The sequence below is a fragment of the Leucoraja erinacea genome, chromosome 1, assembly GCF_028641065.1.
Source record: "Leucoraja erinacea ecotype New England chromosome 1, Leri_hhj_1, whole genome shotgun sequence".
Classification (NCBI taxonomy): Eukaryota; Metazoa; Chordata; class Chondrichthyes; order Rajiformes; family Rajidae; genus Leucoraja; species Leucoraja erinaceus.
The window spans coordinates 152,579,821-152,595,549 of NC_073377.1; the positions used below are offsets into that span (position 1 = coordinate 152,579,821).

The 15,729-nt window shown below is 43.2% G+C and overlaps 1 protein-coding gene across 4 annotated transcripts in view; it reads right to left on the reverse strand.

The window, feature by feature from the left end:
• Window positions 1–15,729, reverse strand: part of fstl5 (follistatin-like 5) — a 740,079-nt gene that overhangs the window by 60,610 nt on the left and 663,740 nt on the right. For all 4 annotated transcript variants that reach the window (XM_055646031.1, XM_055646038.1, XM_055646027.1 and 1 more), the window contains one exon: window positions 4,023–4,172. In XM_055646031.1, coding sequence (XP_055502006.1) covers window positions 4,023–4,172 — 150 coding nt within the window. The remainder of the gene's footprint in view (window positions 1–4,022; window positions 4,173–15,729) is intronic.

A 15,729-nucleotide genomic window follows, 5' to 3' on the forward strand; every position in this document is an offset into this window, starting at 1 on the left:
GTGAATTAGAACCAAGAAAGTATGGGCCCATTAGCTTGACTATGGTCATAGACAATTCGCAATGATGGATCATTAGTATAAATTCTATTTGCCAGCTTGATAGAAAGATTATTGCTGAACCTCAACATGGCTCATGTTGATTTCTCTGATACGATTTCTAAGTTGGTAGCTGAGAGTAGTTTGCATTGGCAATGTGCCACCTAAACGCCCATTTAAAAGTTAGCGCTCAAGATATTTGAGGGCAGGTTGGGGAGCTGATAAAAAGGTAGACTCATTCCCATAATAAGAGTTGGAAATTATCAGGCTGCACAATTCATCAGGCTGCAGCAGCTGACTTTGAATGCTGAAGATTTGTGGTAAACCAGTGAGTTGGCTGTGGGTATAATTGCGGTATAGTTGTTGCTCTCTTTATATTAGGAAGGACGCGGGCGTGTGTGCCCACATTTAGGCATGCTGGGTGCATGCAATGTCTAACAATTACAATGTCAAGGCATGTGCAGGAAGAAGCTGCAGGTTCCTACAGCTGGATTACACTGAAATTAGACACAAAATGTTGGAGTAACTGGGTCTGAAGAAGTCTTGACCTGAAAGTTCACCCATTCCTTCTATCCAGAGATGCTGCCTATTCAGCTGAGTTAAGGGCTTGTCCCACCAGCATGCGATTGCATGCTTCTAGCGCGACCAAACGTGGTGGCTTGAGGCGTATGGCCTCGCAGGACCCGTCCCACTTCCAACCGCGGAGCCGTCTGGAGTTGTGCAGGGCTGGTCCCGCCATAATACTCACCAATCAGCTGGGCAGGAGGCGGGCCGATTGAATTTGGACATCGCACAGCGTTGGGCGGTTACGTCATCACGCAACGCACGCCGGGCGGTGATGTAATCGCGCAATGCCACGCGCTAGGCGTACGCCGTCAAGATGCTGCGTACGGTGTCGTGACGCTGCGTACGATGTCGTGACGCTGAGTACGCCCGTCGAGGTGCTGTGTACGGCCTCAAAGCGGCTGCGGGCTGTTGCTACGCTGAAGTTTTGGACAGTGTCAGTTTTTCGGAGCCCCGCGCGATGTCGGGACCAGCCCCGCACAACTCCATACGGCTCCGGCGATCGAAGTGGGCCCGGCCCCGTGAGGCCGTACGGCTCAAGCGACCATGTTAGGTCGCTCGCCGCATGCAGTCGCATGCTCGTGGGACAGGCCCTTTACTCTAGAATTTTGTGTCTATCTTAATTATAATGTTAATCAGTATGCAGCACTGCTTTGAGGATAGTGCAGCCAAAGTGGATCTGAGTAGTGGAGCTCTCCCCATGTATTCAGCTTACATTGATAACCCAGTGTTTGGCAGCAAGCAGGAACCCTGCCTCTTCCCCAAAACACGTATTATTTAAAGGGATCATAAATTATTAGCAATTGTTAGTGTTCAGTTCGAGGTCAGGTTGGCAATTTGTTTCAATGCTTTTATTTACCGATATTCATCCTTTTTGTAAACATAAGTGAATCTATGTTTACTAAAAGCTTGAAGACAATTATTTTACTCCTAGATGTGGGTGTTCTAGTTGCCATTTTCGGGATAATGAATCATGACATGACAACTGACGAGAAGGAGTAAATAACACAGCAATCTACCAAAAGAGGGAGGAGGGTGAAGGAGAGAAGACTCTTCAGATGGCAGTCTTACTGACCAGCAGTGTAAGAAGTGGGTCTGCTTTGTGCATATTAGTGAGGAGAAATGCCTCAGGAAACTCCACTTCATGAAGCAGCTGCTGAGTGAGATCCGTCAATTACCGGAGCTGCAGAACAGGGCCTGAGCCACATTGCCAGTGGCTGTGAAGGTCTTTCCAAGGTGGCAGAGGAGATAACAGTAGTATTTAACATTTCATATAACACAGCATACTTGTGAAGGGGAGGCTGCAGATAATCCCTTGTACAGGAAATTGGAAACCATTTCTTCCCTTGACAGAACATATAAAATTTGGCCCCATGCTGACCCTAAATCCTGGTCCCGTGATATTGGCAATTATCTATAGGCCTCCAGGCCCCCTGTGAAATAAGACATCTCGTCTTCACATGGCATCATTAGTAAGTTTGCAGATGACTCCAAACATTTTGGTATAATGGACAGTGAAGAATGTTGCCCATGGTTCCAACAAGATCTAGATCATCTGGGAGAGTGTCTGATAGAATGTAGCAGACAAGTTTGAAATAATGCATTTTGAGATATACCCAGAGAATGGCATGGTTAATGGGTGTGTTATTGAACAGTTTATTGGGGAACAAGTTTGGCAGAGTGCTGAAGAAGGCGTATGGTGTATTTTACCTTCATCAGCCAAGGTATTGAGTATAGGAATTGGGACATAATGTTACAGTTGTACAATTCACTGGTTAGGTTGCACTTGGAGTGTTATGTGGAGTACTAGTTGCCACGGTGATTAAGCTATAGATAATGCAGGAAAGATGCACAGAAATGTTGCCGGGGCTGGGGGGGCTTGAGTTTTAAAGAGAGATTGGAGAGGCTAGGATTGTTTGCCTTGGAATGAAGAAAGCTGAGGGTGACCTTACACAGATTTATGAAATTATGAGAGGCACAGATAGGGTAGATGGTCACGGAATGACATGCATACTTCATGCAGACAGCACCCAAAGTCAGGATTGATCACAGGTTGCTCGAGCTATGAGGCATCAGCTTCACCTTCTATGTCATTGTACAGTGAGATGGGCTGCTGCTATTTCTGAGGAAGATCATATATATATAACAGCAACTTAGAGAGATTAATTTGGAAGTGGAATTATTTTGGAAGTAGTTATAAATAATTATGAGGTAAGAGCATAAATTACATGACACAGGGTTGTTAGATGGATACGCTATTATGATGCTGGAAAAGTATTACTATTCCTGCAAGAGATTGGGTTAAATTCATGGATTTTTTAATCTAATTTAGTGCAGCTTTCTGACTAACATTTTGTGTTTGCCCCTGATTTTACTGTGAACAATTTCTCCATTGATTAACTTCCTTTCCCAAAAACATACCTACATTCAGTGATCTTCACTGTGGATTCCCCCCATTTTATTTCTTCCTATTGCAGAAAAAGGTTGGACGTATGCAAAACATTTTGCAACGTCAAACCAATTTTTACTTTCCTTCCATGCTCTCAACATGTCCCGACCTCCAGTCAATGTCTTCTGGCAATGATAAGAGTTTGGAAACTCAATTAGATATCCAAACTCAATTTCACAGTCTTAATCAATCTGGACTTTAATCTATAGTCTTAACATCTGCTGTTCTGTTGACTTTAACTTCCTGCAGGTATCATCACTGGATCACAGAATTGACACCAAGACCTTCCCATTCTGGCACATTCGGAAATCTTGAAAAATAAAAGTGCTATTTCAATGACATTATTAGCCTATTTTTAATTATGAGTTGTTAAAGTGTAGATAATAGGAATAAAATCCACATGCGTTCACCATTATACCAAAACAATATACAAGGGAAATATAATGTGCCAATATATTTAAATTAGATATATTTCAAATGGAATACCAAAAAAATAAAAGTTTGAATTTCATGTAACCTATGCAGTAGAATATATACTTAATTATATCATAGAAAATTACATACTTTTTAAGTGTTTCCATTTGTTTCTTTTGAATAATCAGTCAATTGCACCCAGTGACCCCAGAAGTTGTGTTTACTTGGCATTATAAATACATCTTACAGCTTATTAAATTAAAGAACATCAAAATCAATTCAATTAATTTCAATTAATTAACTAATTTATGTGCAAGCTGGTGTATGGCAATGAATTGGTAATGTAAGCTATGTTTATGTTTCAAAGATAGTAAAAAGGCTTCTAGTCACCAAATATACTGTATTTAAACTAGATATACTTCAAATGGAATATAAAAAATAAAAGTTTGAATTTCATGTAACCTATGCAGCAGAATATTGTATAGATATAATTCATTATATCATAGAAAACACTGTACTTAAATTAACAAGCTGAAGAATATATAAAAAGTGTAAAAACCTGCACAGCTTTCTGGGACTGAATGTCAACAATTAGCACTCTGTTCAGTTTTGGTTGTGTCACGTAGATGTACTTGTCCTTGACATTCACAGCAGTAGCCCAAATGCATCGCTGGACTGCTTCACTCTCAGCTTTAGGGCAGACCTCCTCCTAAGCAAGGAAGCAAGAGACAAACACTTTCAATTACAAACAAAGGCTATAGTGAGGTGAAATTAGACTCAATTCCTTAGCAGAAACAAAGAAACTTGTGGTAACACATGAAGTGGTTTAGGTAACGCTTCATAAAATATCAATGGCTACTCTTTTATACTTTTACAAAAATCCAGATATCAGGGATAAAATCCATACCATGTGTGAGAAAGAACTGCAGATGCTGGTAAAATCAAAGGTAGACACAAAATGTTGGAGGAACCTAGCGGGTGAGGCAGCATCTGTCGAGAGAAGGAATTAGCGACGTTTCGGGTCGAGACCTTTCTTCAGACTGATGTCAGGGGAGTGGGCGGGACAAAGATAGAATGTAGGTGGAGACAGTAAGACTATTGGGAGAACTGGGAAGGGTATAGTGAGAGGGAGAAAGCAAGCATTATCTGCAGTTAGAGAAGTCAATGTTCATACCGTTGGGGTGTAAACTCCAGCACCTCATATTTTGATTGGGTAGTTTACACCCCAGCGGTTTGAACATTGACTACACTAACTTCAGATAGCCCTTGCCTTCTCCCTCTATCCCCTCCCCTTCCCAGTTCCCCCACCATTCTTCCATACAGAATCCAGTGCATGTTTAATTTTCTCGAAACCCCCATACAGAGCATGAACAGCATCAAAATGTGACGGCCATCTCGTGTCAGACAGATGCTTGACCACACCATTTTTTTTTCCGAAAGATGATGCCAGAACATTCCATCGATGTGTAGAAGCAGAGAAAAAGGATTACAGACCCTGAACAAAGTCAAATAATTTTACAGTCTGTAGACAACACTCTGCTACTTTTACGCCCACCAAGTTCAGACTGTGTCCAGCACAGTGGACATAGATGGCAAACTCATTCTGTTGATGAATCCATGCCTGTAATCCACTCTAGCGTCCAGGCATATTTGAGGCATTATCATACGACTGACCACAGCAGTTTGATAGTGGAATTGTGTTCTCATTAAGGAAATCCACAACAGTGTCTGCAAGATTCTTTGCTCCATGAGAAAAGATGGGGATGAACTTAATGAAACGTTCCACAGGCTGACATCATCGAATGTACTGGACAGTAAATGTCAGTTGATCAGTGTGTGAGATATCCAGTTATGTAGCGCGCAAGATGCACGTGTGGTTACAGAGGTCAGTCACCGTGCTACTAAATCAGAAGCGAATGCCAATCTCCACTTGTTATCATAAAAATTAACATTAATAGCGTTCATTATTTTTAGTAAAACACGTGCTAAATTTGCATTTTCCATTTACAAATATTTAGACAATAGACAACAGACAATAGACATTAGACAATAGGTGCAGGAGTAGGCTATTTGGCCCTTTGAACCAGTACCGCCAATTAGTGCGATCTTGGCTGATCATCCCCAATCAGTACCCCGTTCCTGCCTTCTCCCCATATCCCCTGACTCCGCTATTTTTAAGAGCCCTATCCAGCTCTCTCTTGAAAGCATCCAGAGAACCTGCCTCCACCGCCCTCTGAGGCAGAGAGTTTAGTATAGGTTAGTATAATATAGTATTATTTATTGACAGCCAGTCACAACATACATAGATGAGCATGGGGCCCCTATGCTCGTGGGGCCCTGGGCAACTGTCCAGCGTGCCCATGCGTTAAGGCAGTCTTGACTCTATCCAGGCTTTTCACTATTTGTGGATGCAGCCCAGTCCATCACACGATCATCTCCCAGACTCCCACCATTGACTTCATCTACAGTTCATCCTTCCTTAGGAAAGCAGTCAAGAGAATTAAGGACCTTTCCCACCCTGGCCATCCTTTTTTCTCCCCGTTCCCATGGGAAAGGAGATACAGAAGCTTGAATGCGTACAACCTGGACCTGAACTGCTTCTTTTCCTCTGTTATCGGACTTCTGAAGCAGTTTGTTCATAGCCAATTTTCCAATCGACCACGCTGTAGAAATCGGTCCACAATGCGAAGAAACGATATCCTGCACTGTATTTTTCACTTTATTCTAACTTTGTACTTTTGTTTTATTCCATTGTATTCATGTTCGGTATTATTTGATTTGATTAGATAGCATGTAAACAAAAGCTTTTCACTGTCCTTGTGTACACACAATAAAACACCTAAACCTTAATATTTTTATCCTTTGGCGCTCTCATCTTCATCTGTTTTGCCGCAGACTCCTCTCTTGCTTCCTTAGCTGAGAGTTTAAATAATTGTCTCTTCGCCCAGAGCTTTGCAAACCATTTTGTATTAAAAGTTATGGCCAGTATATGGAAATTAGATACAAAGCAGTTATTATCTCCTGGAATGATGGCCAGATTCAGGTCTGAATAGTTTCTACTCTGAAGAAGGGTCTTGACTTGAAACTTCACCCATTCCTTCTCTCCAGAGATGCTGCCTGTCCCGCTGAGCTACTTCAGCATTTTGTATCTACCTTTGGTTTAAACCAGCATCTGCAGTTCCTTCCTACACATTTTGCCTACTCCTCTACTTCAGTTCTTCTTTGAGTTCAGTAATTTATACACTTGTCCAATGAAGCTTTCAATCGCTTTGTCAAAAACGAATGTAACCTCTATCGCATGGACATGTAAACCTAAATATCCAAATAAAAATGCTGACTGTCATATTAACCATGATTAGCGAAGAAAAAAAACTGAACTAAATGACCAGGAATTAATTTCAAATGTATTATGTACAAAGATAGGCAAATGTACAATGATGCCTTCAGATAATACTCGAAAACTGATGATTTATAGATACAGCAACAACCATTACACACATGTTTTTAAAATCTATCTTGCAAAGCTTCAATACAGTATTTGGGTTTCACAGCCAATGAGCTAGCTAGCGGGGGGGGGGGGGGGGGGGGGGGGGGGGGGGGGGGGGGGGGGGGGGGGGGGGGGGGGGGGGGGGGGGGGGGGGGGGGGGGGGGGGGGGGGGGGGGGGGGGGGGGGGGGGGGGGGGGGGGGGGGGGGTGGGGGGGGGGGGGGGGGCAAACTGTGGCACATTTATAAGATTATAAAATATAAATTGTACCATAAATCTTAGTGAAGTTGTGACCACAAATAAATCACAATGTGAGAAATGGAGTGTCATATTAATAAATAAAATCAATCTCAGAAAATGTTTTCTATAAGCCATGTAGAATGAGATTTGAGTTAAGGCAAGAAACTAAACTGGTTTTAGTCTGAAATCTATCTTCCTGCCCCTTCCCCATAACCTTTGACTCCCATAGAGTCAAAAGTGTTTCTTTTCCTTACATTTATTCATTAATATACAGCTTTGGGAATAGAGAATGCCAACGATTCATGATGCTCCTCATTGTTCCTCAACACCTTCTTAAACCCATTGTTCTGAAACTCTACCCTCTCATAGTAGATTCCCACACAAGGAGAAAGCATCTCAACATTCACCTGATTAAACCCCATGATAATTTTCTAAGTTTCTAGGAAAAACACCCCTCATTTTCCTAAATGCTAATTTGTAGAGACCCAAACTGCTATATTGTTCCTCATGAAACTCCATCGTTTCTGAAATTGACCTCGTGAACCATCTGTCCCCCATACAAATATATCTCACCTTAAATAAGGAGACCAAACTATCTGCATTACTCCACACATAATCTCACCAGCACCCATTACAGCCGCACCATGCCTTACTTTTACACTCTCTCCTCAATGCCACAATAGCCAACATTTCAATGCTGTACCTATTTGCAGGTATTTGGTTTGATGTATGAGGTCACCCACAACTTCCTATAGACTCTCCCTATGTAAATAACATTCTGCTGTTTAGTTCTTCCTGCTAATATGGACACCATGTTTTCCCACATTATAAGCCACTAGTTAATTATGTGCGTATTATTTTAATAATAATAATAATACATTTTATTTATGGGCGCCTTTCAAGAGTCTCAAGGACACCTTACAAAAATTTAGCAGGTAGAGGAAAAACATGTAAGGGGAATGAAATAAATAGTAGAGACATGACTAGTACACAAAGTAAATACAGAATTCAATACAAAACACAGTATGAGGCAATTAATGCACAGATGAAAAGGGACGGCACGTGGGGCTAAGGATAGGCAGAGGTGAAGAGATAGGTCTTGAGGCGGGACTGGAAGATGGTGAGGGACATGGAATTGCGGATCAATTGGGGGAGGGAGTTCCAGAATCTGGGAGCTGCCCTGGAGAAGGCTCTGTCCCCAAAACTGCGGAGGTTGGACTTGTGGATGGAGAGGAGACCGGATGATGTGGATCTGAGGGACCGTGAGGGTTGGTAGGGGGAGAGGAGGTCAGTGAGATATGGGGGGGCCAGATACTGGAGGGCTTTGTAGGGGAGGATCAGGATTTTGTAGGTGATCCGGTGGGAGATGGGAAGCCAGTGAAGTTGTTTGAGGACTGGAGTGATATGATGCCAGGATTTGGTGTGGGTGATGAGTTGGGCGGCTGCGTTCTGGACCAGTTGGAGTCGGTTGATGTAGGTGGTGCTGATGCCAAGGAGAAGTGAGTTGCAATAGTCCAGTCGGGAGATGAAGGCATGGATGAGTCTTTCAGCAGTGGGCGGTGTGAGAGAGGGTCTGAGTTTGGCGATGTTGCGGAGATGAAAGAAGGAGGTTTTAATGACATGGCAGATGTGAGGCTCAAGGGAGAGGGTGGAATCAAAGATCACGCCAAGGTTGCGGGCCTGGGGAGATGGGGAGACAGTGGTGCCGTCGATGGTGAGAGTGTGGTTATTGATTTTGTTGAGTGTGGCTTTGGAGCCTATGAGGAGGAATTCTGTTTTAGTCTATCAATTTTAGTCTATCAATCTCACTTTGCTAACCCTGCATCCATTTTAATTTGTTTTCCCATTACACTAATTCCAATCTAATACCATTTTATTGCCACATCTGAATCCTTAATAACATACGTGGAAAAATGAGGTCCTGGCACTGATCCTTATGGAGTGGTTAATTTTAGTTTGCCATCTGAAAATGCTTAATTTGTTCTGTCTCTTCATTTTCAGTTGGTTAGTCATACTCTACCAATGCCATGCTCTTATCAATGGAGTTCCAGAGGTTAGGGTATTGACAGCTGAAGACAGGATGATCAAAGATGCACCAATTAAGATACCTGAGCAGCCAGAATTTGAGGAACACCAACATTTTAAGTGATGCACTCAACATTGAAGGCACTGTTCATAGAAACATAGAAAATAGATGCAGGAGTAGGTCATTCAGCCCTTTGAACCAGCTCCGCCATTCAATATGATCATGGCTGATCATCCAAAATTAGTACCCTGGTCCTACTTTCTCCCCATATTCCTTGATTCCATTAGCCCCAAGAGCTAAATCTAACTCTCTTTTGAATACATCAAGTGCTCAGTGAACTTTTGTAACTTTGTCAGCACCAGAAATGTTGTGACACTTGTGTACTGCCTAGGTGAGGCCCGCTTTAGGACCATACAGGGTGGTATGCAAATCAAAGCATTTCACTGTACCTGGATACATGTGACAATAAAGTATCATTGATTCATTGAATAATGATAGTGATGGAAAGACAATGAGGAGATTTGAAAACATGGATTAGAATTTTAAACATTAAGCCATTGCATTAACTCAAGCCAATTTAAGTAACCGTTTTAGGGGTAATGGAAATAGTCATACAGAATGCATGCATGCACGTGTAATAACATGAACCACATTGGACTTACTTCCTATAAAATAGGAGGTTATATACCCTGACCCATGTGGACTCCCAAAAAGGTCATCCCATTAGTTCCATTCCCTCTCCTACTACTTCCCTGCACCCCTGCAATGTATTTTCCATGTTTTGCCATGTCTAACACTGTAATATAAACTTCACAAGATACCTCTGCTGGTGTTACACCCTTCTGCAGATCTAGTGATTGCCATACTTCGATTACATAATTTCATGGATCATTTTCCTTTTGGAATGCTCTCCAGAAATCTGGCCTGTGTTGTTCCGGGAAAAACCCATTAATTTGTAGACTGTCAGGCGTTCAAGAGTCAAGGGTCACGAGACAAGACAGTCAAGTGTTTTATTGCCATAAGTCCCGAAATGGGAAAATGAAATTCTTACTTGCAGTAACAACAGATACGTAAACATAGTACTCTGTAAAACCCATAATAGGCAACAAAAAAAGTTGAGTATGAATTTAAAAAAGCAGACAAATAGACAATAGTTGTGCAAAGTCAAAAAAATGTCCCCAAGTCTACATAGTTCAGAGCCTATTTGGAGATTTACATCACGGAACATCTGTGATTTATTAATGCCACATGGAAAGGACTCCTTTAACAGTAAGATCATCTGCTTATGCTTGTATATTGACCACACAATAAATTGGCATCCATCCAACTGATTCTCTTGGTCACTCAGCAATCTCATTCCACCCTCCACAACATGCATCCCTGGTCTCCCTTGACATTGAGCCCAATCCACACTACCCCCACACATATCCAAGATGCTGTAGATTTGGGAGGAGCAACAGCAGCAACAGATTAGCTAGAGATACCACTGATTGGCTCTAGCCCAAGTGTGAGGAGAGGGGTGAAAACAGTTGAAAACTGAGGAATTGGCTGTGTAAATTGGTAAATAGGCAATTTATCAGTCAATTTAAGCAGGACAGCTCTTTGCGAGCGGCAGTGAGTGAAGTGCCCGTGAGAAAAGTGTGAGTCTTTGGCTCGAGAGTCTTAGGAGAGGAGACCACGCAATACGCTTGAGAGGCTAAGGATTCTGGGAGAGGCAAAGAGGTTTGCCACGCACTGCAAGGGAGCAGTGGGCCAGACAGGAAGAGCGGACGGAATTACCACTAGACAGCCAACCCAGTAGGTAATTTACGGCTGGGGTGAGTACTTTCCCATTTATAGGAGGTAGGATTATATAAATAAGGGGTGTATCAATACAGTAGGGGATTCTTAAATAGGACCAGTTAATTACTTATATAAGATGGGCGGTCAGGAGATGTGCCAATACTGCGAGATGTGGGAATTTGTCGACACCATTGATGTAGAAGATCCCTACAGCTGCAGTAAGTGTTTGAGGCTAGAGGAACTCCAGCTCCGCATTGATGAGCTGGAGACCCAACTTCATACGCTGCGGTACATCAGGGAGGGGGAGTATTACCTGGATGTTTTGTGCCAGGGGATGGTCACACCGACCAGTTTAACTAATTCAGTAGGCAGTGAGCAAGGAAAGGAAGGTGTGGCCATAAGCGAGGCAGGTAGGGGGAACCAGGAGGAGATGCGGCAGGAGCCACAGCCCTTGTCCCTGACGAGCATGACCGAGGCTCTTACTCAATGTAAGGACGGGATCAGGGGCTGTGTGGGAGGGATGAGCAACCTGGCTGCAGCACCGTGGATCAGGAGGCCATTCAAGAGGGGGGAGTTAGAAGAAATGCCGTAGTGATAGGGGATAGTATTATTCGGGGGGTAGATAGGGTTCTCTGCGGCCAGCAGAACATGTCCCGAAGGCTGTGTTGCCTACCCGGTGCTAGGGTTAAGGATATCTCTGCGATGCTGGAGAGAAATTTGCAGTGGGAGGGGGAGGATCCAGTGGTCGTGGTCCATGTGGGGACCAATGACATAGGAAGGACGAGGAAGGAGGATCTGCTGAAGGAGTTTGAGCAGTTAGGGAATAAATTAAAAAGCAGAACCTCGAGGGTACTGATCTCCGGATTGCTACCTGAGCCACGGGCCAAATCGGCGAGGATACGTAAAATTAAGAAGCTAAATGCGTGGCTCAAAGACTGGTGTGGGAATAATGGGTTTGGTTTCTTGGGCCACTGGCACCAGTACTGGGACAGGGGGGATCTGTTCTGTAAGGACGGACTTCACCTGAACGGTGCGGGGACTGGGGTCCTGGCAAATAATATAATGAGGGCAGAAGAGAGGGTCTTTAAACTAAGTAGCGGGGGGGAGGTATCAAGGGGGTTAATAACGGCAGGGGTAGAGGAAATAGAGCAGGGTATCAGTGGGGAAGCGGAAAGTCAAAATGTGACAGGAGACAGAATGTGTGAAGATAAAGCTTTAGATGTAAAAGGGGCAAAAACGGAAAGGAAGGGTAGTAAAAATCATCTGAAAGTGCTTTATCTAAATGCACGGAGTCGTCGTAATAAGAAAAATGAATTAACGGTGCAATTAAGTATATATAGTTATGATATCGTGGCCATTACGGAGACATGGCTGCAAGGGGATCAGGACTGGGAGTTAAATATAGAGGGGTACTCGACAATTAGGAAAGATAGACAGGAAAGAAAGGGAGGAGGGGTGGCCCTTTTAATAAGGGAGGGAATAACGGCAATAGAGAGGAAGGATATTGCGTTGAAGGATCAGGATAGTGAAACAGCTTGGGTACAGATAGAGAATAATAAGGGGAAAAAAACACGAGGGGGTGTAATTTATAGACCTCCAAATAGCTGTGACGCTGTTAGTCAGAACATAAATCTGCAAATAGTTGACGCATGTAAAAAGGGAACTGCTGTAATCATGGGGGACTTCAATTTTCATATTAATTGGGCAAACCAAACTGGGCAGGGTAGACTAGAGTAAGAGTTTATAGAAAGTATTAGAGACGGGTTCCTAGAACAGTATGTCACAGAACCGACAAGGGGGGAGGCAATCTTGGATCTGGTCCTGTGTAATGAAGCAGGATTAATTAAAAATGTCATAGTTAGGGACTCGTTGGGAACAAGTGACCACAATATGGTCGAATTCCATATTCAAATAGAAGGGGAGCAGGTTGAAACTCAGGCTAGGGTGCTTAGTCTAAATAAGGGGGATTATGAAGGTATGAGGACTGAGCTGATCAAAGTTGACTGGGATAGCAGACTCAAGAATAAGACGGTACATGAGCAGTGGTGTACGTTTAAGGGTATACTGTATAACCTTCAAGAAAAATTTATTCCTATGAAGAAAAAAAGGGGTAAGGGTAAGAACAGTCAGCCATGGCTCAGTAAAACTATAAAGGATAGTATTCGGCTGAAGGCAAGGGCATATAAGGTAGCCAGAGATAGTGGGAGGGTAGAGGATTGGGAAGCATTTAAAGGTCAGCAAAAAATAACTAAGAGATTAATTAAGACGGGGAAAATAGACTATGAAAGGAATTTAGCGAACAACATAAAAACTAATAGTAAGAGTTTTTATAGCTATATAAAAAGAAAAAGGGTGGCTAAGGTGAACGTTGGTCCATTGGAGGGTGAGACTGGAGAGTTGTTGGTGGGGAACATGGAAATGGCAAAGGCATTAAACAAGTATTTTGTATCAGTCTTCACCATAGAAGACACAAAAAATATTCCAACGCTGGATAAACAGGGGGCGGTAGGAATGGAGGAGCTAAATACTATTAAGATCACCAAGGAGGTGGTATTAGGGAAATTAATGAGACTGAAGGAGGATAAATCCCCTGGGCCTGATGGATTACATCCAAGGGTCTTGAGGGAGATAGCGGTGGGGATTGTGGATGCATTGGTGATAATTTTCCAAAACTCCCTGGAGGCAGGAACGGTCCCAGTGGATTGGAAAATGGCCAATGTAACACCTATATTTTAAAAAGGAAGTAAACAGAAGGCGGGTAACTATAGACCGGTTAGTCTAACATCGGTGGTGGGTAAAATGTTAGAGACAATTATTAAAGAAACACTAACGGGGCACTTGGATAAACATGACTTCATCGGACAGAACCAACATGGTTTTGTGAAGGGGAAGTCCTGTTTAACGAATCTGCTCGAATTCTTTGAGGAAGTAACAACCCGGGTGGATAAAGGGGAACCGGTGGATGTGGTATACTTGGACTTCCAAAAGGCTTTTGACAAGGTGCCACATAAGAGACTATTGCTAAAAATAAAAAATTATGGGATTGGGGGTAATATATTAGCATGGGTAGAGGATTGGCTAACAAATAGGAAGCAGAGAGTGGGGATAAATGGTTCATACTCGGGATGGCAACCGGTAACTAGCGGGGTTCCGCAAGGGTCGGTGCTGGGACCCCAGTTGTTCACAATTTATATAAATGATTTGGAGGAGGGAACCAAGTGTAATATATCAAAATTTGCGGACGATACAAAAATGGGAGGAAAAGTAGGGGATGAGGAGGATAGGAAGAGTCTGCAAAAGGATATAGATAAGCTAGGTGAGTGGGCAACAACTTGGCAGATGAAATTTAATACTAATAAATGTGAAGTCATTCACTTTGGGAAAAAAAATGATAGGGCAAGTTATTTTCTAAATGAGGAGGAGCTGCGTTGTAATGCAACGCAAAGGGATCTAGGGGTATTAGTACATGAATCACTGAAAGTTAGTATGCAGGTGCAGCAAGCAATCAGGAAGGCCAATGGAGTTTTGGCCTTTATTGCTAGGGGGATTGAGTATAAAAACACGGAGGTCTTGCTGCAGCTGTACACAGTATTAGTGAGACCACATTTGGAATACTGTGTACAGTTCTGGGGTCCATATTTAAGAAAGGATGTACTAGCCCTGGAGGCAGTGCAGCGAAGGTTTACAAGATTAATTCCTGCAATGAGGGGATTGACATATGAGGAAAGGTTAAGTAGGCTGGAACTCTACTCTTTGGAGTTTAGAAGAATGAGAGGCGATCTCATTGAAACATATAAGATCGTGAGGGGCCTTGATCGGGTGGATGCACCGAGGATGTTCCCAATGATCGGGGAAACTAGAACTAGGGGACATAGTTGCAGAATAAGGGGGGGCTCTTTTAAAACTGAGATGAGGAAGAACTTCTTCACCCAGAGGGTGGTTAATTTATGGAATTCACTGCCCCAGGGAGCAGTGGAAGCAGAAACTTTAAATATATTTAAGACTAAAATAGATGGTTTTTTAGCTGCCAAGGGGATAAGGGGCTATGGGGAGAGGGCAGGGATATGGACCTAGGTATGGTTAGTATAGTAAGACCCGAGTGATCTCCTGGACAAGTGTCGATCGCCTAGATTGGGGTCGGAGAGGAATTTCCCGGATTTTTTTCCCGAATTGGACCTGGGTTTTTATCCGTTTTTTTGCCTCCCCCAGGAGATCACGAGGTTCTTGGGGTGGAGAGGGGTGATAGCGGTATAAAGGGGAGGGTAGTGTCTTGTGTTCTATGTCTTGTGTCTACTGTTTGTGGGTAAGTGTGTCTGTTTAGTGTTCAGCCATGAGCGAATGGCGGTGCGGGCTCGATGGACCTGGTGGTCTGCTCTCGCACCTACTTTCTATGTTTCTATGTTTCTATGCTGATCCTGTTCCCAACCTCAATTGATTCCCACACTCTGAGGTCATGACCACTGAACTCACCAATTTCTGTATCTCACAGTCATAATACAAACCCTGGTCTGCCTCCCAGTGAGGTCAATCTATCATAAGCAACCAACAGCTCCTGATCCCAGGGATCGTCATCACTGTCACTTAGCTTGATCCTGATGCTCCTAGATCCAGCTGACCCAAGCAAAGCCTGGATTAGGGGGTATTATCTACAGGGAGATGTTGGACAGCCTTGGATTGTTTTCTGTGGAATGCTAGAGGTTGAGGGGAGACCACAGGATAGACAGACAGAACCT